We start from the raw sequence: 26,820 nt of genomic DNA, 5'->3' as shown, positions 1-26,820 counted from the left end.
GAGTGTGAGTGGGGGATGGACAGAGAGAGGGGAGACAGAGGGTCAGAAGTGGGCTCCATGCTGTCATCAGAGAGCCCGATGTGGGGCTCGAACTCATGAACCATGAGATCATGGCCTGAGCCAAAGTTGGGACGCTCAACCCGCTGATGAGCCACCCGGGCGCCCTCTTATTCAGGTATAATTGAAAAAATTGTAAGATACTGAAAGTGTGCTACATGGTGATAGGATAAAAGTTTACATTGTGAAAGATCCTCCCCCCCCCCCCCCCCCCCCCCCCCATCGAGTTAGGGAACACTTTATCATCTCACCTATTTACTTTTTTGGGGGGAAACATTTTCGAGATTTCTAAGAGTCTTTCTTTGACCCACTTACTGAGTTCATAATGCAGTTGATTTGTGAACATGCTTTGGTCACAGGGAAAGTGAGCCATCGGTGTCCCCCTCGTCAGCCACCTGAGCAATACTTTGTAAAACCAGCTGCGGGCTGTTTGTGCTTCATCCACATTTCTAGTGCTTCTGCTCCTCTGTTGTTCTGCCAGGAGCACAGACAATGGAGTTTTCAGATCTCAGGAAACATTGTACCCAGGCCTGTGCCATGACTTTAGGTTTTTAGCCTGTGCCTGCTAAAAACTGTGAAAGGAAACATAGTGTTTATCTCCAGAGGCTACAGAGAAGTTATCACGTAGCTGTTGTTAACTCTTGTTGCCACGTAGAGATTTCATACTTGCTGGAGCCGGTTATGTCCTGACTGCACAGAACCCTGGTCCTGCCTTAATCCTGGAGTGCGGGGGCTCTGCCTGAGAACCAGCCTGGGAGCTAGGCATGTGGGTGCTTTAGCTCTGGATGGCCGCTCTCAGGAGGCGGGGGCCGGTCCCACAGCCGAGGGGAGGGATTTGGGCTAGAAGGGGAGGTGCTCGCGGGCAGGCAGGCGATACTTGAACCAGCTTCTCACTGTGTTTCCCAGCTGTCCTGTGGTTTCGCGGATCCCTTCACACTAGGTCTTGGTCAGAAAGGAGGGCAGGGCAGCCTAGGTGGATGGGAGTGGCAGGAGGGCAGAAGCCGAACCTGGGGTGTGGTCATGTGTGAGTGAGGGAACAGATGCTGGGTTTGGAGAAGATTCCGTGTCACCGTTAGGGACACGTCCCAGGTTAATTGTGGATGTCAGGAGGCCCCAAGGATGAGGGGCTTCTCCCGCTGGCTCCCGGACTCCTTTGTTATCCAGACATTTCTCTGTTCCTAGATTTTTTCTAACTTCTCCTTCATTTGTGTATTATGTAGAGGATTAATCGTGGAAGAATGAGGGGGCAGTGCAGTTCGGGACCATCTCATTTGAATTTTTGCTAACAGCTTATGCTAACAGACTTGGATAGACTGGGAGTTTGTTGGCTGACGTGGGATGTGGGAGTGGGCAGAAGGTGGAAGTTACGCAGACTCTTAGCCCGCCGTCGTCGGGGGGACTTGGACGTGCTGGGGACCTAGGGAATGTTCACGTGCGGTCACCTCCCTGTCGGGGATAGGTTTGAGGAACCACTGGCCAACTTGCTAAATGAGCAGCACCGCACAGTGAAGGAGCAGCTTGAACAGCTGAAGGTGAAGAAGTCTTCGGGCAGACAGCAGCAGGAGGTCGAGAGGGCGAAGCCCCAGAACGAGAAGGTCCACCAGACGCTGACTCTCGACCCGGCGCAGAGGCGGCGGCTTCAGCAGCAGATGCAGCAGGTAAGACCCCTCGGCGAGGCCGGCGCCGGGTCGTCCGCGGCCCGCCACTGAAGCGGTGGTCTGAATATCCGGAGCAGGTGGCTGGATGTGCCTTGGAATCAGAGGGCCGCGGCCTTCTCATCGCTTAGGCCCTCGGAAGGCACCGTGTTTGTACCCGTAGGGCTCAGGCAAGAGCACTCGTGCACGTGGCCGCCCTTGACATTAGGATCACAGGTTTCCGTCTCTCCTAATCCGTTCTGAACTGAACAGCCTCACTTGCCGGAGGAGTTTTTTCTTCGTCCTAATTTCAGTCCCTCTGGTCTGAGGCTAAGATTCCTCTGGCTCTGTCATTTTGCTGGAGGAACATCTCTGAGAGACTCACACCACGAGAAGGTGCCATTCTCCTCGTCTCTTCAGAAAGCAGAGCATGTGGTCGAGTGGCAGACATCTTGGGAGAGCCTTCCGGGTCCCTGGAGTGACAACCTCGTAACGTGTCGCTGTGTCGTTTCCTTTCCCTCCTCAGCACGTGCAGCTCTTGACGCAGATTCACCTTCTCGCTTCCTCCAACCCCAACCTCACTTCGGAGGCCAGCACCACCAGGATATTTCTCGTAAGGCTCCACGTGTCCTTCCCTCTACAGACTTGGGGGTCGGTTAGCCTGGGAGGTCGCTTCGCAGAGATGCTCACCCGCCACCGTCTGCGTTCATTCTTGTGTCCTGCACACGTTGGCAGCTACTCCTGTGGCTTCCTGCGTTTGCCAAGAGAGCATGAGGCCCTGACCCCCAGAAAGACCAGAGAGCCATCCGGTTTTCTTAGGACTGTTCTGTGACTTTTTTGTCGGGTTTTCTTCCTCATCTGTAGACTTACCCTGACTTCTTAGGTTTTCCATACTTCTTTTTACTGAATTCATCGTCCGTTCATCTGGCTCAATGGCTACGTGTATAGGATTAATTTCGGTTCTGACATTTTTAAGCATTTTGGAGGAAAGGGTTTTAATTTTGAATTGTCTAGGTGTTATTCAGAGAAACCAAAAGAAAAAGTTTTAAAAAGTAATTGTTCTCACTCTTGAGAACCTTAGTTCTAGCTGGGGAGCCAGACCGAGCATCCTGCGGGCTGAGCGGTGGAACGAGTGTCGGCGCCCCCCCGGATATCCGAGGGCTCAGCCACAGAGTGCTCTGGGTGGAGTAATTATAGTGATTGATTTCTACCTGTGTTTACCCTCTAGCTGGAGGGCAGGTCTCCCCTCAGAGGCTGACAGGGGCTCCGCTAGTGTTAGTCGTCTGGGACTGAGGTCTCCTTTGTGCCCTGTCTTCCCAGAAAGAGCTGGGAACCTTTGCTCAGAGCTCCGTCGCTCTCCGCCATCAGTTCAACCCGAGGTTTCAGACCTTGTTCCAGCCCTGTAACCTGCCGGGGGCAGTGCAGCTCGTGGAAGCCTTCAGCACACATGTCAGCGTCGACTGGAGTCCTCGGAAAACTGTCAAGAAGACTGGTACGGGACAGATCTGTTCACTTCTGCCTTTACTTGCCTTGACAAGTGGGAGTCTCATCCCATACCTGGCGTCCTAGCAGACGGGACGTTTATACCCACTGCCTAAGTTCTGGAAGGACGTGACAGTGCTTGGGCTTCCGTGAGGGCCGGGGCGGTGGACAGGACGGTGCAGGGGGCAGAGATGTGCGCTCTGTGCTGAGAAGTGTCCCAGAGAGATGTGAGGGTGGGAGGTACCACGCGCGAGGTCAGGACAGCCTGGGGTCTGGCAAAGATGAAAGTCAAGTGCTTAAATTGGTTTGTGGTTAGGGTTTTACTCTCTTTTTCATTAAGAAACTTTTATTTTCCTTCATGGTTGCAATGGTGTCTCCATTTTGAATGAAATGTTGATTTGGGGATTAGGCACAAATCCGACGTGTTGAGCATTTGCCACGTTCGATATTCTGAAGGTGGTGCTGGCTTGCTTTCTACCTTGCATTGCTGAGTAGTTTGTGAGAAAATGTGTGCTGTTCCCTTGAATGAGATGATTGCTTCTGATTTGTTTCCTGGTTTAGAAGATTAGTTGTGGTTTGCTCCGGGTGTGTTGGTCTTCGGATTTTCTTTTTAAATCCCTGACTTTTGCAGTGAAGTTGAATATAATTGAGTGTAAGTACACTGTGTCACACACAGGGATCTCAAACTAGTTTCCTAGCCCTGTGTTGGTAATGAAAACTTGCACACCGTGGTGATAAATGCCGCCTGTGGGGTCCCGTGGTTTCTTCTGGGGAGATAAAAACATTTGTGGAGGGAGAACCACGAATTCAGTCGTGTTTCCTCTCTCTGGAGAGGCAAACAGGCCTGGAGTTGAGAGGCTGAGGCAGCAGGACAGAACTGAGTGAGACGGAGGTGTCTCACTCCTCCTATGGCTTTTGTTCCCAACCCCAGGAGGACTCTGGGAGGACTTAATGAAAGTTAAGTAAGAATCAAATCAAATAAAATTTGGAATACCAGGTTAGTGAGGGAGATTGAAGAAGTTCATATCTTACCCTGGAAGAAAGCAAGCATTGTTGAAGGTCACTTATCTTCCAAGGATCTAAAGGGGGAGAGGAGGTAACGACTTTGAGCCCACAGTGAGCCGGGTGTTCTCGGTCATCAGTGTCGTGAGTGTCCCTGTTACTTAGGGGTTAGGGGTCCCACACGGGAAGGGTGAGAGGACCAGCTGGCAGGAGCTCACGGGGGACTCCCGGCAGGCCTGTGTCAGGCCGAGGACGATGGCTGAAACCTTGGGCGAGGCAGGGCGGGAGGGCGGGCTTTCCTAGGGAGGGACAGCTCTAGATAAATGCTAGAATGCATTCGGAAGCTTTTGTGAAGCCCTCTTTTGTTCTAGAATTTCATTTACCACAGGATTTTGTTTTCTCACAGCAGATGAATTTCCCTGTTTGCCAAAGCAAGTGGCTTGGATCCTGGCCACGAGCAAGGTGTTCATGTATCCAGAGCTACTTCCAGTGTGTTCTCTGAAGGCAAAGAATCCCCAGGATAAGATTTTCTTCACGAAGGCCGAGGACAAGTAAGAGTTTACTGCGGGGGAACAGATGCACAGGGTGACCCGAGGGGAACTAGTGGTTTCTCTTGTGCTCAGGGGAGATAGGGCCTGTGTCATCAGACATGGACACACAAGGCCAGAAGCAAAGCGGTCTCACTGGGCCCACTCCTGTGCTGTGTCCGCAGCAGCAGTGCCAGGGGGACTGCTCTTTTTGGGGAACAATGTGCAGTTTTGAAACATTTTTAACTTTTGTTTTTGAGTTATTGTAAAAACCAGTCTCATAGTACTGGTAGAAGAAATTTTTCGAAGGAAAAAAAATTAAAAAAAAAAATGTTTTTAAAGTGTCTATTTTTGAGAGAGAGAGACAGAACAGGAGCAGGGGAGGGGCCGAGAGAGAGGGAGACACAGAATCCGAAGCAGGCTCCAGGCTCTAAGCTGTCAGCACAGAGGCCGATGCGGGGCTCGAACTCATGAACCGGAGATCATGACTTGAACTAAAGTGGGACGCTTAACCGATGGAGCCACCCAGGCGCCCCAATGGCAAAAAATTTTTATCTGTTATTCTAACCACCCTAAGACAATGATTTTTCTTTTCTTCTTTCCTTTGTGGGTTGTTTTTTTTTTTTTTTTTTTTTGTAAATTCTACTCCTGCTGTAGGGCTTGAACTCACAGCCCTGAGATCGAGAGTCACATGCTCGATCCACCTAGCCAGCAGGTGCCTCCAATGATTTTTCTTTTTGCATTTTCCATATAATCTTTATTGGCAATTTAAGTATAATTTTGTTTTGTTTTGTTTTTACCTAATGCCTTGAAATTGTTCTTCTGTACTGTCACATTGTCTTTACTTTTGTTTCTGTGTGTTGTCTTTTAAAGTGATATTTAATGGCCTTACGATAGTCCTTTTATTTGCCACTTTTATTTTTTCTCCTCTCTTGTTTTGCTGTTGTAGCGAGGCTTCCCCAAGGATCTGTGTGCATAGAGCTTTTGAAAGTATTTTGAGTTTACCCCTTTGGGTAAATTGCCAAGCATGAGGTTATTTGACGAAGGTCATGAACACTTCCACGGCTCTTGATTTGTGCCGCCCACTGCCGTAGCGGCCTGTGGCGTACAGGTGCCGTGGTTGAGTGGGTCGTGTGGGGAGGCGGTTGGTGCTGAGTTTAACGTCACACAGCGCCCGTTGTTCATCTCATATTTGTTCCCTGAGCCCCATTCTCCTTCCTTTGCCTTCCTTTGAACTGAGCAGGTCTTAGAACCTACCAGCTCTCAGGAAACGCCGGCCACTCTGTGTCGGCTCGCGCAAGAATGAGGTGTGGGAACGGTGGGTTGTACCCCGCGGAGTTCTCTGGGGAGAACTGCCCAGCCGGTCAGCACTGCCCCTCTCTCAGTTTGTTGGCTTTAGGGCTAAAGCACTTTGAAGGGACCAAGTTTCCGAAGCTGCTGATGAGCAAGTACCTCCTCACCTGCAAGACCGCCCACCAGCTGACCGTGCGGATCAAGAACCTCAACATGAACCGCGCGCCCGACAACATCATCAAAGTGAGTGCCTGGCTCCTCCCGCCCCAGCTGGGGGCTCCCGGGCAGCCCTTCCTCCCCTCGAAGTCCCTCGTCCTCCTCTTACGGGCATTTCTCCTAAAAATAAAAGCATCCCAACTCTTAAAATATTTCTTTTTTTTTTTTTTTTTTTTTTTTTCAACGTTTATTTATTTTTGGGACAGAGAGAGACAGAGCATGAACGGGGGAGGGGCAGAGAGAGAGGGAGACACAGAATCGGAAACAGGCTCCAGGCTCTGAGCCATCAGCCCAGAGCCTGACGCGGGGCTCGAACTCACGGACCGCGAGATCGTGACCTGGCTGAAGTCGGACGCGTAACCGACTGCGCCACCCAGGCGCCCCTTAAAATATTTCTTGACCTCACGCTTCCCTCTAGCCGCCTGTCTTCTTTGCCTCCAGCCTTCTTGAAAGGGTGAACGACATTCCACCGTATCCTTGTCCTTGGCTCTTTCTGTCAAAGTTAAAAGTACATACTTCGTAAAAGGTACATAAGAGCTTTGAAGAGTCGGATAGTTCTGTGAGGCTGATCATGAAAACTGGTATTTCTCTCTCCGTTTCCTGCTGCGGTTTTGAGGGGTGGCGTGTCTGCCTCCGTGTCCGTGTCCGGGTGGCTTGCGGGTCGTTGCCACCGCTTGACGTTTTGCCCTGAGGCGTCGCTTAACTAAAGCGCAACCTGGGCGGCGGAGACTCAGCCCTCCCCTCCTCCCCGTGCCACAGCCCCTTGTCACCACGTGGCATCTCCTGTGGTCTGGCTTTCCCACGAGACCACAGTTGGCTAGATCGTGTTCAGGGCTCACGTTAAAACGTGATAGCGCGTTGTGAACGCTCCTCGCAGCTGAGCGGTGTGGTCCAGCCTGGTTGCTTGGCTTTTCCTGCGGGCATGTAGTGTTTTGTGGGGTAGTAGTTGCGTTTGGGGGAGTGGGTAGAGCTCGCTCTCAAGGGTGTGTGCTAGCTGGTCAGCACTGGAGTTTACCTCGTGTTACAGATCTCCTCTGAGTGCGTTCACAGTGTGGATGTTCCGTCCCTGACTCCTCTGAGGCTGTTCCCTCTGGACAGGCTGCTCTCTCGCCTTGTCGCACAGTGTCTTCTTGGGCTTCCCCTCCCCATCATCCTGGGGCTTCCTTGTGCCTCTTACCTGTGTGCATCCTCCTAGTCCCCGAACCCACATCTGTTTCGTCTGCTTTATTCACCCTGTTTTAGTGGAGCACAGCCTCGTAGCAATCTGGGGAAGAATGCTAGAGAAACAGGTGTTTCCGTTTAGACTGTCCGTATTCACGGTATTCACGCTCCGCGGATTGGACCAGAGGCCGTGCCTGGTTTAGCTGCTGTGCTGTATACTTGGTTTGTGTGTGTAACTGTTGTCACCGTGTGACATAAGGTCTGGCCATTGGGAGAACCTGGGGGAAAGCTACGTGAGACCTTTCTAGTTTTGCAACTTTTTATGCGTCTGTAATTGTTTAAAATAACACGTTGAAAAATATATCCCTTTTCTACTCGCCACCTTTAGTAAGTCTGGAATTTGAGGTTGGAAATCATGTTTTTTTTATGTATGTATTTAATTTTGAGAGAGGGAGTGCGAGTGCACGAGCAGGGAAGAGCAGAGGGAGAGAATCCCAAGCAGGCTCCACACCCAGTGCAGTGCCCGACGTGGGGCTTCATCTCACAAACCGTGAGGTCATGACCTGAGTCGAAATCAAGAGCCAGACGCTTAACCGACTGAGCCACCAGGTGCCCCAAAGTTGGAAATAATTGTTCTTAGAAAGTTTAAGGGCTGGGGTGCCTGGGTGGCTTAGCTGATTAAGCGTCTGACTCTTCGAAGGACCTTGCTGCATTTTCTCCTAGTCGCCTCTTTAGAGATTTGATGCCATTTTGCCTCTTGAACCTGTGTGACACCTGCGCTTCCTGTCCCCCTACAGCATGTAGGGTTTTTCCTTTTCTCCATTGTTTTGGAATTTCATGGTAATATGAATGCCTCGTATGGGTCCGTCATTAGCTCTGCGAGGACTGCGGGGCCCCCACCATTGGCCTGTCCGTGTCAGGGGCCCGGCCTCCCCGCGGTGGTCTCCTGCTGTCTTCTCTTTTTCCAACACTCGATCTTCTGTTGGCCTTTCTGGCATGTTACTTCAGCTTTTTCTTTTTCTTGGGACTTTTTCTTTCTCTTTGCTTTTCCTGGTAATATTTTTAATTTCCGATAGCTTTTTTTTGTTCATTGAGTAGTTTTTAATGGTGGATGGCAGGGGGTGCGTGGGAAGCAGGACAGGATGGAGGCTGGACCTGTCTCCGGCAGCCTCAGTCCAGCCGCTGCTGTTGGGCTGGGGGGAGGCCGCCGTCTGGCTACACCAAATGGGGTGGGATTTGGGCGGCACCTGTCCTCTTTGTCACCCGGTTCTGCTTCCAGCTTTACCCCCACTTCTCTGTGTTTTTCTCCAACATCTGTCTAGCTGGTCCTTAAAACTTCTTTCCGTGTGGGATCTGGCTCTTCCTTTCCCTGTGTCTCTACTCATCCGTCTGCTCATTAGCTTTGAAGACTGTGTTGCTTTTACCTTTTCTTCCATCTGCTCTCCATATAGGCTTTCACCTCACCACAGCTCCCTTCTGTTTTCATGGGGTTTTAAGAAGGAACAAGGCTGGGGTGCCTGGGTGGCTCAGTCGGTTAAGCGTCCGACTTCGGCTCAGGTCATGATCTCATAGCTTGTGGGCTCCAGCCCTGGATCGGGCTCTGTGCTGACACCTCAGAGCCCAGAGCTCAGAGCCTAGAGCCTGCTAAAGATTCTGTGCCTCCCTCTCTCTCTGCCCCTCCTCCACTCATGCTCTGTGTCCCTCTCTCTCAAAAATAAATCAACATTTTAAAAAAAAAAAAAGAACAAAGCTAAATGGATGTGTTTACTCTGTTTTAACAGTAAGTTTCTCCTTTACTGTGTAACCGCTGCAAGTGTGGACGTCTTCCCTGCAAAACCTCAGTGCATTCCCTGCTAACGATCCGGGGGCTGTGTTCCCGTTAGCGATCTGGGGGCTGCTCTCTGGCTCTCCTCTGGGTGGCTGTCCTGCTGACCCTGCAGCTTGCTCACTTCTGCAACCCCCTCTTGCTCTCACTGCGGCTGCTTCCCCAAGTCTGCCTGCCCTGCTCAAGTGTCCGTGTTCCACAGGGGCCTTGCAGCACGTGGGCCCTTCCACGTTCGTGCGTGTTGGCGCGGTCTGTCTCCTCACAGTCCTCGGGTCTGTGTCTTCGGTCTGGACTTTTCTCCCAAGTGTCTGCGTCGCGTCACCAGCTGTTGCCAGGAAGTCTTCTTTCGGTCCCCTTGCTGACTTCTCAGTCTGAACCGTGTCCCTTTGCACCTTCCAGGTGTTGCCGCCAACCTCCCCCACCAGCAGACCCCCCCTCCCCCCGCCACACCACTCGCCCCTGCTATGATCTGCTCCTTCTGGTTGTTGTCTCAGCCCACGTTGCTGCGAGTTCTCCTTGACCCCTGCAGCGTGATCACTTCTGCCTGCTGGTCTGTCACCAAGTCCTCTGTTGTCTTAACCTGCTTCCTACCCTGCTGCTCATTGGCTTAGTGCTGGCCTTGGCGACACCGTGAGGAACACGCTAGTTTCTACCCGCGGTTTCTGGCTCCATTTATTCTGTCCCTCACGTTGCTGCCGTAACCACCTCCAGATAACCTTTCTGGACACGAGTCAGACCGCCTGGTGTGGCACGGAAGGCCCGCCCTGTCTTACCTCTGACTTGTCTCTGAAAGTCTCTCCATGTTCCTGTGTTGGAGCCAGACCAGTCTCTGTGGTTCCTTACATGCATTCAAGGTTTGGAACCAGAAGTCTGCTCTGCCCGTTCCCCACCCCGCCCCGCCACTTTGCTCAGCAAACTCTATGCCTTTAAGATTCATCTGTAGTTGCATGTGCTCCAGAAATGTCCTTATTGTTCAAATGTCAGATATGTGTAATTGTTTTGTGCATTTTTATACTCTTTTACAGAGGATGTCATTGTTGACCTCTTTGTCTCCTACTAGTCTGTAAGCCCCTGGGGGCAGGAATGCCTTCTCTTATTTGTACCCTCAGCCTGTAGCACAGATGTTGCTTGAATGGATGCTTACTGTCACCGTGAGTTCACTGTCCCTGTAAATTTACTCTTAAAACTGTCTCCGTCTCTCTTTTCTTCTTCTTTCCCTCCTTTCTGGTGTCCCTTGCACCGTTATTTCCTTAATAGGAAGTGTCCATGTGTCCCGGATGAGGGCTCAGGCACTGTCATGACAGCTGAGTAGGAGCAGGTGTTAAGTATGAGCGCTCTGACCATCTGCTTCCTTTTCTCTGTGACCTAAACTTGTCCCTGTCTGATGACACAGGAGATTAGTGTCATTTGAGGTGTAGAAGCATTTAACATGTGCTGTGTGTGTGTGTGTGTGTGTATGTGTGTGTGTATGTTAGAGCACACTCCTCTAGGGCAGTGTTTCTGGACAGAATGTAACTCATGTATCATTCCTTCTTGCTCAGTTTTATAAGAAGACCAAACAGCTGCCCATCCTGGTGAAGTGCTGTGAAGAGCTCCAGCCGCATCAGTGGAGGCCGCCTGTAGAGAGGGAGGAGCACCGGCTTCCATTCTGGTTAAAGGTGCAGCCTTGCTCCCCGAGTGTGCATGCGGCTGGGGGACACCACACCCTGCCAGAGACGTCAAGGGCCACTTTATGCCTTCAGAGCTGGAGTTGCAGGACTGGGGCCCAGGCACTCCTCCTCATGCACCCTTCCTCTCCTGCTTCTTGTCCTTCCCCCAGGTGGCTCCACAGCCTTCGATAAGTGGTGGGTCAAATGCATTTCTAGAGGCTGTGATTGGAATGTAGTCTTTGTAGAAATTTTGTGTCCTGCAGGAGAAACCTTAGAAAGATTTCTCGAGACTGTCCGGGAAAGGCCCCTCAAATCCAGGAAGCCCTGTTCTTTTTGCCAGAGTCTGACATGTCTTGTTCTCAATAGGCCAGCCTGCCGTCCATCCAGGAGGAGCTGTGGCGCAGAGCTGACGGCGCCAGAGGGGTAGGAGGTGTGACGGGAGCCGCGGAGGTCAGCTCAGAGCCAGGCCTGGGGACAGGCAGCTCGGAACTGGGGAGCGAAACTCCGTACCCACTGCTGTTGCCCAAGGGTGTGGTCCTGAAACTGAAGCCAGTTGCCAACTGTTTTTCCAGGAAGGCCTGGAGACAGAAGCGGCCGTCAGTCCTGAAGCCCCTCCTAATCAGACCCAGCCCCTCTCTCCAGCCTGGCTCCACCCCCGGGAAAACGCCGGCGAGGTCCACTCCGCCAGAAGCCCCGCCAAGCAAAATGGTGGTCCGAATTCCTCACGTGATCCAGCCAGCTGCTGTCGTGCAGACGGTGCCAGGTGTCCCTCCGCCGGGGGCCCCTGGCGGGGACAGTTTTGAGTCTCCGACGGCACTGCCTTCCACGACCCCTGAGGCCAGGACCGGCTTCCCCCTGTCTGAGCCCCAGACTGCGCTCCCCTCTGCCCCTGTGCCCAAGGTGATGCTGCCCTCGCTTGCCCCATCTAAGTTTCGAAAGCCGTGTGCGAGGCCGAGAGCCTCAAAGAGAAAGGGGGCCAAGGCTTCTCTGTGTCTGGAGCCAGCCTCCCTCATCCACCCCGTACCTGTTATCTTCACTGTGCCTGCTGCCACGGTCAAGGTGGTGAGCCTTGGCAGTGGCTGCAACGTGATCCAGCCTGTCAGTGCGGCTGTGGCCCAGAGTCCACAGGCCATTCCCATCACCACCCTCCTGGTGAACCCCACTTCCTTCCCCTGCCCACTGAGTCAACCCCTTGTGGCCTCCTCTCTCCCACCCCTGATTGTCTCCGGCAACTCTGTGAGTCTTCCTGTCCCGCCCGCCCCTGAAGATAAGGCCCCAGTGAGTGTGGACATCAGTTGTCCTTTGGCTGAAGGGAAAAATGCCTTTCAAGGCCTAGAACCCAAATTAGAACCCCAGGAACTGTCTCCTCTCTGTACCCCTGTCTTCCCCAAAGAGGAGCACAGCCCAGGGCCACCAGCAGCAGACCGTGTGTGCCAGGAAGAGCTGTCGGAGAACAGCGCCTGTGGCTGGACTCTTGTGAAAGCAGAGGATGGGGGGCAAGGTCTGGAGCCGCCCCTGGGCTCCCGAGAGTCTCTGAGCACACCCCCCAGGGACTTGGAGGACGTCGTCAAGATGGAGCCCAAAGACCCCGGGGAGGACGCCTGTGAGGACAGCAGGGCAGGGTGTTCTGTGGGATTGGACACTGGCTTCCCAGGGGAGGAGCCAAGGAGGCCGCCCGTCTTACAGCAGGAGGAGGAGGAGGGAAGTCAGCCAGCGAGAACCTCTTCAGCCTCTCGGGAGCCTCGGGACGAGGGACACTTGGGAGCCGTGAGCAAAGGCTCTCCAAGGACCGCTTCCTCCTGTGCCGACCCCGACGCGGCGCGCAGCAGCCCCCCCGGGAAGTCTGAGGGCTTCGCTAGCGCTGACCGCCAGGCGGCCGGGACCCCGGCTGGGCCGGAAGCTGGGGCGGAAAAGGACGGGCCGGAGGAGGAGGAGGAGGAGGACTTTGACGACCTCACCCAAGATGAGGAGGACGAGATGTCATCGGCCTCAGAGGAGTCTGTGCTGTCTGTCCCCGAGCTCCAGGTGAGAGCCAGGGAATGTTCTCATGTGTTCTGTGGTCTCAGCCATTTGCCTGATTTACAGATAGGTCACCTGCTTGCTTGCTGCCTCTAGATAGTCCTGCCTTCAGTTTGACTCTTGAAAAAGTTGCAAGACACGCTGTGGGGGTGGAGGCGAGGGGAGGAAAAGGGTGAACTTGTACTTATGAGTTTCGCTTGGCACAGGGTCTCTTAACTGTTACATCAAATCACCTGTGCACGGTTTGAACGCCTACGTGTGTAGGTCCTGAGCGTGGACCCTGGCAAAGGAGAGCCGTATTCAGGGTAGAGGGCGGCCTTTCAAAACGCATCTTCTTCCCACTGTCCCTTGCCACCAGGCTGCAAGCGTAGCTCTCCCTGGGTGCCGACTCCACGTTGGACCCCGGAGGCTGTGCCCAGGCGACCGTGCTCCGGTGTCTGTGCTGGGGGGGGGGGTGCCGGTGGCTCCTGGCGAGCCGATGCCAGCCCTGGGGATGCTCTCGGGGGGGTCGCAGGAGACGATGGAGAAGCTGACCTGGCTGGCTTCTGAGAGGCGCGCGGGCCAGGAGGGCGAGTCCGAGGAGGAGAACTCCCAGGAAGAGAACTCTGAGCCCGAGGAGGAGGAGGAGGAAGAGGCAGAAGGGATGGAAAGCCTGCAGAAGGAGGATGAGATGACAGACGAGGCCGCCGGAGACCCTGCTGAGAAGCCGCCGGCCACCTTTGCCTCACCCAGGACAGCTCCGGAGACGGAGGCCGGCAGCGCCCCGCCAGGTGAGTGTGCGTGCGGGCGTGTGCGGGGCCCAGCTGGCCTCCTTTCTACTGGGCGTGCAGAACAGTCTAGAAACCAGGTGTGAGTTTTCCAAGGAAATCCTCTGGACCTCCCCTGCCCTCCGCCCTCCCCAGACACGTTTGCCCGGTCGGTGCCTGTGCTGGTTTGTACCAGCTGCTAGATTTGTTACCGGGTTCATCCCGGGTTTTCGGTGGCGCTCAATCCATCTGTCACGTGTGAGGCTGAGAGCTACGTTTATTTCAGAAGACACTGCCGTTCCTCAGCAACACGTAGTCCTCCGAGAGCCCAGCGTAGGACTGTGCTCGCTCTCAGGACTCCCTTTCTCAGTGCACAGTAGCGGAGGTGCCCTGAGCGTCCCAGAGAGCACGGCTGTGCAGCCCGCACAGGGCTCACCTGCCAGTCTTGCCTTCCCGCCACTTTCCCACCAGCTCTTCTCCCGAGGCCCTCCCAGACCCGGAGCAGGGGGTGGGGTCTCCTGAGGAGCCGGGGCGGAAGGGTGGCGCGGTGGGGTCGGAGCAACCGTGGGCTTGGTGTCTTCTCCAGGAGAGGGTGGCAGGGCTGCCGGGAAGGGCCGGAGCAGCCAGCGGGCTCGCGGCCGGCGGGGAGGCCGGGCCCGGGCCAGCAAGGACACCTCCAAGCTCCTGCTGCTGTACGATGAGGACATCCTGGAGCGGGACCCACTCAGGGAGCAGAAGGACTTGGCCTTCGCCCAGGCTTACCTGACCAGGGTAGGCAGATGCCGCTTCCTGTTACCGTCCCTCCGAGCTCGGCTGCTTCTTCCAGGGATCTGTGTGAGGGGCCGCGAGGCACAGGGCTCAGTGACACATGGCTTGTCGTAGTCCCTGAGCATCACCCCTCTGTTGTTCAGAAAGCTGGGAAAGGTGATCCCACCATCATCGTGAGGGGGACTTCACGGGTTGGCTAATAAGGGCCTTTCCCGGGCTCTCAGCTTGAGAAGAAAGACCTATTGTGCATCGGCCCGAGGGTGGACCTCAGGGAAGCACCTTGGTCTCCAGAAACATGAGCCAGCCTGTTCCTGTCTTGTGCCACAGTCTCATTCTCTTGGTCCCGCCCCCCCGCCCCCCCAGCCCCCCCAGCCCCCCCAGCAAGGGGGTGTGCTCGCAGTGATAGTCCTGCCTCACCTTCCTGACTCCTGTATTATTTACCCTCAGTTGATGCTGTGCACAGGGCGCTCCTTCTCTATTTCAGCGGGGAGCTGAAGTCCAGGACAGGGTAGGACTGTGAGCTAGAGAAACTTGCTGGTCTTGTGGGCAGGGCTGTGGTTTGTGGACGCCCGCCACCGGAAGAGAGCTGTGCCTCGCTCGGCGCGGTGTCCGCCACGAACAGATCTGGGGATCTGTCAGGAGCGGCCTGTGCAGGGCGGGTCTCGGAGCTCTCTAGCGGGGCCCCTGCTCCTCCGTCCGTGCTGCTGTTTCGTGTTGGGGCCCGCGGGCAGAGCACTGATGGTGGCACGTCTCCTGCGCAGGTGCGAGAAGCCCTGCGGCACGCCCCTGGCAAGTACGAGGACTTCCTTCAGGTTATCTATGAGTTCGAGTCAAGTCCTCAGCGGCAGACCGCTGTGGATCTCTACAGAAGCCTGCAGATCCTGCTCCAGGACTGGCCTCAGCTGCTCAAGGACTTTGCTGCTTTCCTGTTGCCCGAGCAGGCTCTGGCCTGTGGATTAGTAAGTGGATGGGGTTGCTGGGTCCGGTGACAGTGGGGCCGGGCGAGGTTCACGGACACTGTGCCCGTCCCCCGACGGCCCCTGGTCAGATGACCCTGGCATGGCCCACAGAGCCCTCTTCTTTTCAAGAGGTGATCTTCCCGGCCCCTCGTCTCCCTGTTTCTTTATGTGTGCCATGTGGGGTCGTACCTTTGCTTGCCCTCACGGGCCTCAGGTAAATCATGTGCCCTCTGCGCCTCACTGTTGTAAAACGGGCGTTCGTTCAACAAACACTTAACTGAGTGCCTAGTACATGTTGGGCAGAGCTCTAGGTGCTCGGAGTACAGCCATTACAAAAGGGTGACGTCCTTGCCCGCGTGGAGCTTCCACTCTCCTGGGAGAGTCAGGTGATAAACGGTGAAATGTATATAGTAAGTAGGTTTGAGGACCAGAAAGCCGACAGAAATAGTAAATGTGCATAGCGCTTCCTGGTGACAAGGCCTCACAGAAGAACATGTCGGGAGGGAGGAGTGAGGGCTGTCGGTGGAATGGGGCAGGGGACTCCAGTTGTATCACGTGCACGGTGGTGTGGGATGGCCGGCACGTAAGGTGACATTTGAAGTTTTGGAGAGAAATGTGTAACCATGAGGGAATATCTCGGTAGTTCTGGATGTCTTGTCATGGTTGAGAGACAACGGAATGAGTGGTGCAACGAGATGGTTCTGATGGTCTTGAGGCAGTCACATGGGAGTGGCGTGATTTTTGTTTTTTAAGTCTATTCTTTTGAGAGAGGGAGAGACAGAGAACCAGTGGGGGAGGGGCAGAGAGAGGGAGAGAGGATCCAAGGCAGGCTCTGTGTCGACAGCAGAGAGCCAGCCCTATGTGGGGCTCGAGCTCATGAACCGTGAGATCATGACCCGGGCTGAAGTCGGCTGCTCAACCGACAGCCACCCGGGTGCCCCGGGAACGGGGTGATCGCACACCCTGCCATCCGCTCTTTCCATGTGGTTATGAGGCTTAGACGAGCACTCGTGTGCAGAGCTTTGTAAACCGTGTGGTGCCACAGGACCTTGAGTGTGTGACTTCACAGTCCGTGAAACCCCAGCACCCCGACGTGCGCTTCTCTTGGGCCTGTTCACGTCCCTGGCGTCGTGGGCTGGCTGACAGTGCAACCCTCGGGTGGACGCCTGGCTCTTTTAGCATATTCTTTTTTTTTTTTTTAATGTTTATTTTTGAGAGACAATGAGCAGGGGAGGGGCAGAGAGAGGTGGCGGCGGTGGGGGGTGGGGCGGGGAGGGGTAATACAGGATCCGAAGCAGGTTCCATGCTGTCATCACAGCCCGATATGGGGCTCGAACTCACCAACCATGAGATCATGAGCTGAAGTCAGACGCTCAACCCATGGAGCCACCCGGGCGCCCCGGACTCCAGGTCTTAAAGTCCGTCTCTCGGTTGTAAAGGAGCCCCATCAACCTCAGTCCCCGGCCCGCATTTCCTCTCTTCTGCTCAGAGCACTCTGGTCTTGCTCAGCCGCGCAGGGGACTCTCTCGCCTTCTTTCCCCTGTGGTAGTTTGAGGAGCAGCAGGCTTTTGAGAAGAGCCGCAAGTTTCTCCGGCAGCTGGAGATCTGCTTTGCAGAGAACCCCTCGCACCACCAGAAGATCATCAAGGTCCTGCAGAGCTGCGCGGACTGCCTGCCCCAGGAGATCAGTGAGGTACCCTTGCCCGTCCTGCTTCCTCCCCCTGCGCACCTGCACCTCCCACCGTCCCCTGACCAGGCCGTGTTCTGGCCGCCGGGACTGTGGACGTCCGGAGGGGCATACAAGGGGAGGACTTCGTAGGCTTTTCTAAAGCCTAAGGTCCTGGAATGGGGGGGGGGGGGGGCTTGTCCCTTGAAACCTGAGCCTGACTGCCTCAAGGTGCCCTCAGTGCCCTGGGAGGGAGGTGCAGGGAGCAGGTGATGCTGCCTGAGCTGGGGGTCACACGTATCGTTAGTGTCGTCATTGGGGGTCGCACGTACTGTTAGCACCCTTCCAGCGCAGGCTCGCGAGCAGGGAGGGGGCAGTGAAGAACCCTTAGCCTTCAAAGAGAGGCTTCTGTGTGTCCCTCAGGGCACCAGGGAAGTGGGCCTTGGGAGTATGTGGGTCTGGTGTGGGATGGCCACCTGGAGAAGCCTGGGGGACGTGTCTGTCCCTTGACACCCTCTCAGCTCAAGACACAGATGTGGCAGCTCCTCAAGGGCCACGACCACCTGCAAGATGAGTTCTCCGTCTTCTTTGATCACCTGCGCCCAGCGGCCAGCCGGCTGGGCGACTTTGAAGAGATCAACTGGACAGAGGAGAAGGAGTACGAGGTGCGGGGCCAGGGGCTGCGGGGCTTTAGGAAGCGGGATGGCCGTGGGAGCGCGGGGTGCCTGCCCAGGGTCTGCGTTGAGCAGCACCCACTCGTCCCCCAGTTTGACGGCTTTGAAGAAGTGGCCCTGCCTGATGTGGAAGAGGAGGAGGAGCCTCCCAAGATGCCCACGGCCTCAAAAAGCAAAAGAAGAAAAGAGATCGGGGTCCAAAATCCCGATAAGGTATCCGGGTTGTTGGGCGTGATCTGTCGGTCGTGAATCAGGCCTTGAGTTTCGTGAGCATTTCTCTGGCCAAGTGTGCCATGCGTGCTGCAGGAGCCCGAGGTCAGGCCGTGGAGCCCCCGGCGGGAGGAGTGCGGATGCTGGAGAGCACCCCACCGGCTGCCCCATTAGGAGGAGGTTTCCCCCCGGTTCTCTCTTGCTCGGAGCTATTTCTCTTGGGTCTTGTCTTCTTCCTTTCTGTTGGTATGAAGATACAGAAGCGAGCCCCCACTTTAGCAGTACTGGTGACAAAGTGCACGTGGCTCCTAGAGGCACGTACCTGGTCATTCTCTCGGTGAGCCCCATGGCAGTCCCCCCAAGAGACTGTTCTCATTTCATTTCATAGAGGCAGAAACGGACATTCATGGCGAGGCCGTCGCCAGGGCCTCGTGTCCGTGAGTGGCTGTGCTGGGGTGCGAATAGGTCTGCACAGACTCCCTGCCCTCTGCTGCTCTCCAAGGAGTCTGTTTTCCTGAATGTCTTTTACTCTCCCTTGCGGAAAACGGCTTCTTAGCTGGATGACCTTGGGCAGCTTACTTCACCTCTCTCGGTTTCAGTTTCCTTGTTGTCGGTTGGGATAACTTGCATCCGAGATTACTGAACACAGAGTGTCGTGTGGGGGCCTCCAAAAGCACAAAGAAAGCCCCCCTCAATGGGGCTGGGAGGGGGCAGAGCTCAAGGCACGGGGAGGCAGGAGCGAAGGTGGTCGAGTCCGGTCACACCTTGTGACGGCCTTTCCCGGGACTTTGCCTCAGATTGTATGTGACTTACGTATTTCTTGAAACATCTGGGCAACTGGGAGAGGTCCATCTTTGGGTCATTTAAGGGTTGTTTCGGGGATTTAGAACAGGCTGGGATTGAAAGTTCCTGGGCCGGTTGGAGAGTTGGGGGCTCATGAAAGAGGAGGCCGGTGTGGGTGCTGGGGCGACCTGTTCTGAGGCCTTATGACCGCTTTCTCTCGGTCCCGGACGTGCCGGGCGGCTAACCAAGCCCGGTATCTCCTAGGAGGCCGAGTGGCCGGATGGCGCCCGGGACTGTGCCTGCTCCTGCCACGAAGGAGGCCCCGATCCCAAGCTGAAGAAAAGCAAGAGAAGAGGGTGTAGCCGCTGCAGCAGCAGGGTGAGCCGGGCCGGGCCGCACCGAGGGGCGGGCGTCCGCACTGCCTCCCCGTTCGGGGTGAGGTCTCCTCCCGCACGGGGTACCGCCTTGAGCTCCTGCAAGGACGGCACCCACGCGATAGGCGGTGCACGCGCTATTTGAGTCAAAATAGAATCTTTTACACATGTGCATGGATTTGTTTTTTTTTGTTTTTTTTCCCAACATTTATTTATTTTTGGGACAGAGAGAGACAGAGCATGAACGGGGGAGGGGCAGAGAGAGAGGGAGACACAGAATCGGAAACAGGCTCCAGGCTCTGAGCCATCAGCCCAGAGCCCGACGCGGGGCTCGAACTCACGGACCGCGAGATCGTGACCTGGCTGAAGTCGGACGCTTAACCGACTGCGCCATCCAGGCGCCCCTGGATTTGCTTTTTAAAGACAATCCTGTGGATGGGGCACCTGGGTGGCTCAGTCGGTTAAGTGTCTGACTTCAGCTCAGGTCACAGTCTCATGGTTTGTGAGTTCGAGCCCTGCATCGGGCTCTCTGTTGTCACTGCAGAGCCTGGAACCTGCTTCAGACCCTCTGTCTCCTCTCTGTCCCTCTCCTGCGTGCTCACGTGCACGCACTCTCCTCTCTCTCAAAAATAAATATACCTTAAAAAAAAGTCCTGTGGGTAAAGCTTTTGGAATTGGATAACAATGAACTGCTTCGAGTATTTCTTAGCTTGCTTGCTTGCTTGTTTTTAATGAGATACACTTGTGTCAAGAAAACAGACCCTCGAAGTAATGCCGGGTCTCTAGAGTAGGGTTGGTTGGCAGCAAAGATACAGTCCTTGCTCGGAGAACGGCGGGTAGAACCAGACGCCTTCTGGGTCGTTTAAAGTTGGTGGAGCAGGTGTACTTGCCGGACGTGGGGGCAGGGCTTGGTCACCAGAGAAAAAGGCAGTCAGGAGACCCCTGACCAAGGAGGCTGTTCCTGCAGGTCTGTGACGGCAGATCCTACAAGAGCAAGGAGCCCCATGAGTCGGCGGGCGGCAGCCCCCACCGCGAGGCCAGCCCCGTGCCTGGTGCTAAGGAGGCCGGGCAGGGCAAGGACCTGCTGGAGGAGGAAGTCCCAGACGAGCGGGAAAGCGTTGAGGCTGCCCAGGGCCCGCCCGGCAAGGGAGCTCTGCCTGTTCCAGGTGAGTGTTCTGCCAGCCCCGCCTCTTTCCCCCCTTTTCCATGTCCTTACGTGCTTCAACCAAGAACGTCTCCGAGCCAGGACGAGCAAGTCCTTCTTGGACGGAGAACCCCCTTTTTTACTAACAAGTAATAGGAGATCCTTCTGTCCGGCCTTAACTTGCTCTGCTGTGGCCTCTGTCCTCTCGAGGAATTGGGAGTGCGAGGCAGTGTGACTGCATTCCCTTCCCTGCCCTGCGGACCCTGGTCATCTGCGTCCTGAAGACTGCCATTCTGGGCCTTGACAGTCGGGCTTTTATCTTCATTTAAGTGACTTCAGCCAGCCCCACCGCACTCTTTGAGATTGGGGCTCCATCACAGTAGCCCACCTGTGTGGCCCTGTGGTAACTGGGCGTCCCAGGGGCACCTTGACCCCATCCATCCTCTTAGGTCCTTATTTTCCTCCTAAGCAGGATCAGCAGTGGGGAGCACGCAGGAAGTGACCCTGACAGAGCAGCTCGTCCTGGGAGGCCCACCGCCCTGTTCACCCGAGACTCCTCAGCTTTCCTCCAGCCCTGGAGTTGTGCTCTGCGTGGTTAGGAGAAACCAGGCTGAGCGTGAGGTCCTGCCCTGCCCTGAGGCGTCCCCTAGACTTCGGAATGAGGGGGAGGACCAGGAGGCAGTGGGTGAGCCAGAGGCTTCCGTGCCCGCCTGGAATGCTTCGGAAACTGAGAAATGGCCTGGAACCGAGGAGAACCCTGCTTCCTTTCTGAGTCCCGTTTCCTCAAGGACCAGAGACTTAGGGAGGAGACGGTTGTCTGAGGTCTCAGACAGTCCGGGGAGCTGGTTGCTGTCGAGCAGAGCTGGGGTGAAGACCGCACACAGGATGTCCCCCGTCCACGAGTCGTTGGGAACGGACACCTCAGAGACTTCTTCCAAAGCCCCTAGGGGAGATTTGGTTAAGGACTGTGGAGTGCAGGGCAAGGCTCCCGTGGGAGAGCAGCAGCCGAAGACCACAGAAGCTACTGTTTGTGCCAACAACAGCAAGGTCAGCTCCACTGGGGAGAAGGTGGTGCTGTGGACCAGGTAGGTGGAGGGGGGGCCGCTGCGTGCGTATCCGGGAAATGAGTGCACGTGTCCATTTTGCTAATCTGGAGTTAATCGTGGTATGTGGGTTCCAGGGAAGCTGACCGCGTGATTCTCACCATGTGCCAGGAGCGGGGGGCACAGCCACAGACTTTCAGTGTCATCTCCCAGCAGCTAGGAAACAAGACCCCGACCGAGGTAAGTGGCGAAAGCCCTGCCAGAGCTTCGGGCCCCGGGGGATCCAAGCACACGGACTGGCGAGGAGAGGCTGGGTTGGCCAAGCAAGAGACAGGACACCAAGCGCGACTGTACAGGTGGGCCCCAAGGAGGGGCCCGACTTGTCAGGGAGTCTGGTTTTGGTTCGAGAGAGGGCGGCGGACCGTCAGGAGCCCACAGACGTTCCAGGTCGTGTTCGGGAGCTGTATGATTTGGGGCCAGATGCCGATAAGCCTCTTGACCGGAGTCCCCTCTCGTGTGGGGAGGACACAGCCCTCCCGATCTCACTGTGGGGAACAGACCGATTGCTCGATCGGCACGTACTGCTTGGTCAACGTCAGAACCTTCCTCTCTGGCCTTAGGTTTCCCACCGTTTCCGGGAACTCATGCGGCTCTTCCACACGGCCTGTGAGGCCAGCTCTGAGGAGGAGGAGGACGCGACCAGCACCAGCAACACGGACCAGCTGTCTGACCGCGGGGACCTCCTGTCGGAGGAGGAGCTGGACGCGTGACCCTGGGCGCGTGGCGGTGTCATCTGCTGGCCCTGGCCGGCGGTGCTTGTGCTTGGCTGGCACCCCACCCCCGGAGCTCAGGCTGTAGGGCCGGAGGCGCGGGGGCTGAGGCCGACTGGGGGCGGATGGCTCTGCTAGCTTACGAGTCCTTCTGGGTCTTTCTGAACGTACTCGTGAACAGCATCGAGGGAGTGGGCTTGGCTCCCTTTCTACCTCCCCTCTCCCCCCGCCCCCCTCCCCGCCCGGGTCTGATGGCACATATTTATTGTTCTGTGATCCCACCACAGTGGTTCTAGACGTATGAAGTGCTTGTGTTGGTGTAGCCAGTCCCAGAACATTGAGCTCCTATACCCAGCAGTTTTTATTGTAAACCAGCTGTTTCCTGTTCTTGGGAAGCCTTAGTCCACGAGGCCACCCCCACTCCGGTAGCACTGGGCCAGGCTGCGCAGCTCCTGCAGGGCCTCGTCCAGGTCCCCCTGCTCCACGCCGGCGGCCAGGAAGCTGGCCCAGCGCCGCACATCGAGCTTGGTGAGCTCTCTAGCCAGGTCTCCCAGGGTCCGGTTCAAGGACGAGGAGGAGCAGAGGGCCCCAAGCACTGGGATGCTCTCCACGGCTGTGGAGGGACACAAAAGGAGGCCTGAAAATGGCTTTTCTACCCTGGGCTCTGCCGCGCAGACTGGATGGGAGAGTGAACTCACTGGATTGTGTGCCGTCCCCTCGGTAAACCAGTGCTCCAGAGGAAGGCCACGTCCCTCAGGGGCCACCAAGTGAATAAAGGGATGTTTAACTGTGGGCTTTGTTAAGAACCTTCATCTAGGAAGGGATACAGTAAAACCTCTCCCATACCCTCACTGCCCACGTACCTGCCCCAGATGGGGGACCATCCACAACCAAACCGTGCTGGCTGAGGCCTGGGGAGAAGAGCTGGGGGTACGGGGGAGCCACCATGCAGGGAGCCAGCAGCAAGTGGGCAGAGCTGTGGAGCGAGAGCAGAGGTTGAGCGAGAAGTTGAAGGAGGTCTGGGCGCGGGGAGTGGGCATCGCACTGACCTCCTGACTGTGGGCTGCTGCTGTTGTAAATACTGGGCCAGGACGTCTTCCCCAGTGGCGCACGCGTGCAGCGGCGAGGGCAGAGGGGTCCCCGGGGCCAGCTGGCTGCCGGAACAGAGCCAAAACCACCATTAATCTGTGGACCAGGAACTAGGGATTTTCCTGTTTGTAGGCCATCAGCGGAAGCAGGACGCAGAGGGTCTTTTCTTGAGGGGGGGGAGGGGCAGAAGAAGGAAGAGTGGGGCGATGCCATCAGGATGTCCAGAGGTGTGCGCAAGACCAGGATGGGAGTCCGAAGTCCGACAGGCTCCCTGAACCTGCCCCCTCACCTGGTGTGGCACGCTCTGTCCAGACCCCTCAGCACCACGGACTGGGCGAAGCAGCACGTTCCAGAAGGGCTCCCACATGCAGACAGGGGGGTCCACGCGGCAGCCCCTCCCAGCTGCACCAGAGCGTCGGGAAGGGACTGGCCTGGGGCCAAGGGGAAGGGGATGGTGGCCGCTGCGGTCGCCACCTAAAGAGAAGGGAGAGATCAAGTAGCGGCTTTCTCTCCACTGCGACCGGCGCCTGTGCAGCGCGCCGTACCTTCTTCCCAGAGAAGTTCAGCATGTCTGCCAGGTGAGCCATGAAGACTGGCGAGGAACGGAGGCGGTATGGAGCAGTGACGGTGTCCAGGGCTGTGGCCAGGATCGCGCCACAGTGGAAAGGCAGGGCGGGCTGTGAAGATACCAAGAAGGGCACTTAGCCTTCAGGGTCTGGAAAGCAGAGTGTGAAGGCAGAACCCTAATGGCAGAGACGTCTAGGCGCTTTGACAAAGGACAGTGTGCTCCAAAGGGGCGGTGTCACGGGTGAGTACAAGCGGAGGGTTCGAGAACAGGGCTGGTGGCAGAGAAAGGCCAGGGTGGGGGCTGCAGTCCCAACGGGAACCTCGAGCCTTACGTCATAGTGCAGGTGGGGGAAGGTGACGGGTGGCTCCGGTCGCAGCCCCAGGCCCCCGCCCAAGGATAAGGGGCAGACCAGAGAGCTGTGGGCGGACATGTGCACCAGGCCCAACGCTGTGTTCAGCAGACGATAGATGTTTTTCAGGGGGTCCTGGGGGAAGGGAGAGCGACTGTTACGCAGTTTTCTCCCTGGGTGGTCTCGCTCCATGCCCCAGGACTTTTCCCCAAGGTGTCCTCACCCCACGACTGTAGGGCCCAGGGAGCAGGCCCCAGGTTATTATTCCCCGCCCTGAGTACTCGTCTCGTAGCAACTCGGCGGCCTTGGCACCCAGCCCAGAGAAGCCGTTGTGCAGGTCACACAGGATCTGGAAGCCCTGGAAGGAGACGGTGATGGAAGACGGGACAGGCCGAGGTCCTGCCCGGCCCCCGCCTGGCCACACGGCTACCTGCAGGTGATCACACTCCTCCACGTAGAAGTGCAGCCTGTCCTCCACGTCTTCCAGGCACCGGGGCTCCTTCAGGATGCTCTCGCCTTGGCCGAAAGCCTCTAGGCGACCTGCTTCCCTGCCGGACGTGGCCACAACCAGGACTTGCAGGAGCCCCGACCCTCCCCACCCCCCCCAGCCCCGCAAGATCCTGTTTGCAGGGACGGCGGGGAAGGTGGCCTCAGGAGCCTCATCAACATCGGTGGGGATCCCGTTTCTCGGTTCACACCCTTTGGGGCCCACGTACCCATCGTGGTTGTACTTCTGAATCATACAGATGCTCCGGGGGTGTAGATGGACCCGGAGGAAATCCGACCAGACTCTGATGCTGTCCTCTGTGGGGGTGAAGGGTTTGGGGGCTGCAGCAGCGGTCAGCGGTGGGGGACCTGAAGAAAAACGAAAATAAGTGTTCTTCCTGTTGCTGTTCTGCCCGGTTCCCTGCCCTGTAGTACCTGGTGAAGTCTCACCTTTGCCATTGGGAATGGACTTGACCCTCCAGATCCCATCACTACTCAACACTCCCTGCGGGGGGGGGGGGCAGAGAGAAATCCGCATTTAGTTCCAGGCAGTCTACAGGCAAAAGTCGACTGATTCTCTTGGATTCTGACCAAGTCTACAGCCTGCCTTCACCCAACAGTCACATTCTGTAGGGAAAAAAGTGCTGCTTCCCAAAATGCCATCCCAAGGTATTTAAAATGATCAAAATCCTTTTTCTCTGCCTCAGTGGAGGCCACTCTAGCTCTAGCAGTAGAGGCCCTCACCTCTGCACTCAGAAGGTCCTGGAGGCCAGGGATTTGGGGATAGAGTTCCTCCCTGTGTGTGGTAAGCTTTCCCTGCCTGGGGGGGGGGGGGGGGGGAGAGGGGGGGGGAACAAAACGGAGAAGGATTTCAGTGACGGTTCCTCGCAGCTGTCCAGCTTCCTGTGCACATTCCCACTGCGAACGTCACCAGTACCATGCTATTGCTGCATCCAGCTCTCTGTCCCTGTAGAGTCCACCTTCTTGTTTTAGGGAGCTCAGGCTACCTGTACAAAAAAGAACAGGCAGCGTCGGGTCGAGGCCTCGCTCCTCCCCGCCTCCGGCTAATCTTCCTGCCAGCCTGCTGCCACCGAGCTTTCGTGCACACACTTGAGCCCGGTAAAACCCTCGTCTGGGAGAATCCAGATTCTCCTCCATCCCCAGCCTGGGCGTGAGCTGTGCGGCCGTAGCAAGGGAGCACCGCGGGGTCCCACAAGAGTGCCACAGTCCACCGGGTCCCTGCGGCTGCTTGTCTCCGGTCCGTACGCCCGGGGGCTCCTGCGCGCTGGCCGACCCCGGCCGCCGCCTCACCCTTGAGATCCATGAGGATGAGTCTAGGCGTGTACGTCTCCTGGCCGTGGGGCGTCCGGCCGGTCCGGTATAGGACGTCGGGACACAGCTCTCCCGGCGGTTCCTTGGCACCGGTCGGGGCGCACAGCGCAGCATCCTGGGGGTGCACAGGGGAAGGCCTGGCCTCAGCGGAGGCGGCTGGAGACCCCGAGCGGCCCCGCGGCGGCAGCGCCCGCAGGCCTCACCTGCTGGTTCCACCAGTGCGCTCCCACGAAGCCCGCGAAGTGGCCCAACTGCAGCGTGAGCACCTCCCGGGCTCCGCCCGCCATGCCGCCCGGCTCCGCTGGGTCGCGCAGGCGCGGCGGCCCACTCGCCGCTCGGGGCCGATTGGATCGTCGGCTTGTGGGCGGGGTCTCCGCCCCCGCGCAGTACTGGTCCCCACGTACGTCCTTTCCCGTAGGGCGAGCGATTCGTCGGGCTTCGGAAGCCCCGCCTCCACTCGGGCCAGGTCGGCGCCGGCCCAGCTCTCGCTGGGGGGCGGGGCCCGGCGCGGCCGGAAGTGGCCGGCGCGGGGGCCGGGCGTCTCGTGGCGCGCTGTGGGCGGGGCCTGGCGTCTCGCGTGGGTCCCGCCGGCTGCAGAGCGGAGGAGGCTGCGGTCGCTGCGTCGGCGTCGCCTCCCATAGTGCGGGCTGGCCTGACTGCCTGTCTGTCACGTCCCGTGAATGAGGCGCCCTTGGCAGTGTTTTGCGTCTGCCTTTTGTTCGATGTCGTCTGAGAAACTCTCCCCCAACCTTGCGCGTACTTGCAGCTCCTCTCGTGGCCCCGTTGTGCGGGCGCGCCGCGGCCGAGGGGTGCCCTGACGGCGGGCCGAGGTCGCCCCAGCTGGCGGCTGGTGGGCGTGCGCCGAGACCCCCCTGTGCCGCTGTACCTGCACGCGCTTCCGCGGGGCGCGCACCTGGAGTGGACGCGTTGGGTCGGAGTCGAGGCCGTCCTCGAGCTTGGTAAATAGCACAAACCTGTCTTCTCAAACTCTTTA

General features: G+C 56.9%; 2 protein-coding genes across 12 annotated transcripts in view; one reads left to right on the top strand and one right to left on the bottom strand.

Moving 5' to 3' along the window:
• The window catches only part of GON4L (gon-4 like), a 76,029-nt gene extending 53,235 nt beyond the window's left edge, over nucleotides 1-22,794 (top strand). For 5 of the 8 annotated variants that reach the window (XM_045454372.1, XM_045454368.1, XM_045454371.1 and 2 more), the window contains 18 exons: nucleotides 1,517-1,715; nucleotides 2,218-2,304; nucleotides 3,012-3,183; nucleotides 4,582-4,726; nucleotides 6,088-6,238; nucleotides 10,739-10,855; nucleotides 11,213-12,871; nucleotides 13,380-13,635; nucleotides 14,198-14,382; nucleotides 15,141-15,338; nucleotides 16,888-17,031; nucleotides 17,526-17,669; nucleotides 17,772-17,891; nucleotides 18,936-19,049; nucleotides 20,013-20,211; nucleotides 20,659-21,274; nucleotides 21,370-21,472; nucleotides 21,853-22,794. In XM_045454372.1, the coding sequence (XP_045310328.1) occupies nucleotides 1,517-1,715; nucleotides 2,218-2,304; nucleotides 3,012-3,183; nucleotides 4,582-4,726; nucleotides 6,088-6,238; nucleotides 10,739-10,855; nucleotides 11,213-12,871; nucleotides 13,380-13,635; nucleotides 14,198-14,382; nucleotides 15,141-15,338; nucleotides 16,888-17,031; nucleotides 17,526-17,669; nucleotides 17,772-17,891; nucleotides 18,936-19,049; nucleotides 20,013-20,211; nucleotides 20,659-21,274; nucleotides 21,370-21,472; nucleotides 21,853-22,002 (4,759 nt within the window). In that variant the 3' untranslated portion in view covers nucleotides 22,003-22,794. Of the gene's footprint in view, nucleotides 1-1,516; nucleotides 1,716-2,217; nucleotides 2,305-3,011; nucleotides 3,184-4,581; nucleotides 4,727-6,087; nucleotides 6,239-10,738; nucleotides 10,856-11,212; nucleotides 12,872-13,379; nucleotides 13,636-14,197; nucleotides 14,383-15,140; nucleotides 15,339-16,887; nucleotides 17,032-17,525; nucleotides 17,670-17,771; nucleotides 17,892-18,935; nucleotides 19,050-20,012; nucleotides 20,212-20,399; nucleotides 20,519-20,658; nucleotides 21,275-21,369; nucleotides 21,473-21,852 lie in introns of those variants that run through there. The other 3 variants (XM_045454369.1, XM_045454370.1, XM_045454373.1) reach the window with 3 other exon arrangements.
• Nucleotides 19,758-26,212, bottom strand: MSTO1 (misato mitochondrial distribution and morphology regulator 1). Of its 4 annotated transcripts, XM_045454390.1 has the most exons (14): nucleotides 26,030-26,212; nucleotides 25,806-25,941; nucleotides 25,432-25,501; nucleotides 25,239-25,314; nucleotides 24,945-24,999; nucleotides 24,725-24,863; nucleotides 24,439-24,556; nucleotides 24,232-24,366; nucleotides 23,991-24,143; nucleotides 23,637-23,768; nucleotides 23,381-23,565; nucleotides 23,052-23,156; nucleotides 22,866-22,978; nucleotides 19,758-22,615 (listed from the first exon to the last, which is right to left on the bottom strand). In XM_045454390.1, the coding sequence occupies exons 1-14, from the start codon at nucleotides 26,111-26,113 to the stop codon at nucleotides 22,401-22,403; spliced, it is 1,716 nt and encodes a 571-aa protein (XP_045310346.1). In that variant the 5' UTR covers nucleotides 26,114-26,212; the 3' UTR covers nucleotides 19,758-22,400. The 4 variants fall into 4 exon arrangements, with proteins under 4 accessions (XP_045310346.1, XP_045310344.1, XP_045310345.1 ...); XM_045454388.1 differs by having other exon boundaries at nucleotides 24,439-24,863; nucleotides 26,030-26,165; XM_045454389.1 differs by having other exon boundaries at nucleotides 24,232-24,556; nucleotides 26,030-26,165.
• Between the last annotated feature and the right edge of the window lie 608 nt (nucleotides 26,213-26,820).

Source organism: Leopardus geoffroyi, chromosome C3 (assembly GCF_018350155.1).
Source record: "Leopardus geoffroyi isolate Oge1 chromosome C3, O.geoffroyi_Oge1_pat1.0, whole genome shotgun sequence".
Taxonomy (NCBI): Eukaryota; Metazoa; Chordata; class Mammalia; order Carnivora; family Felidae; genus Leopardus; species Leopardus geoffroyi.
Note: the sequence above shows the minus strand (reverse complement) of the source record. Positions and strands in the feature narration are given on the sequence as shown.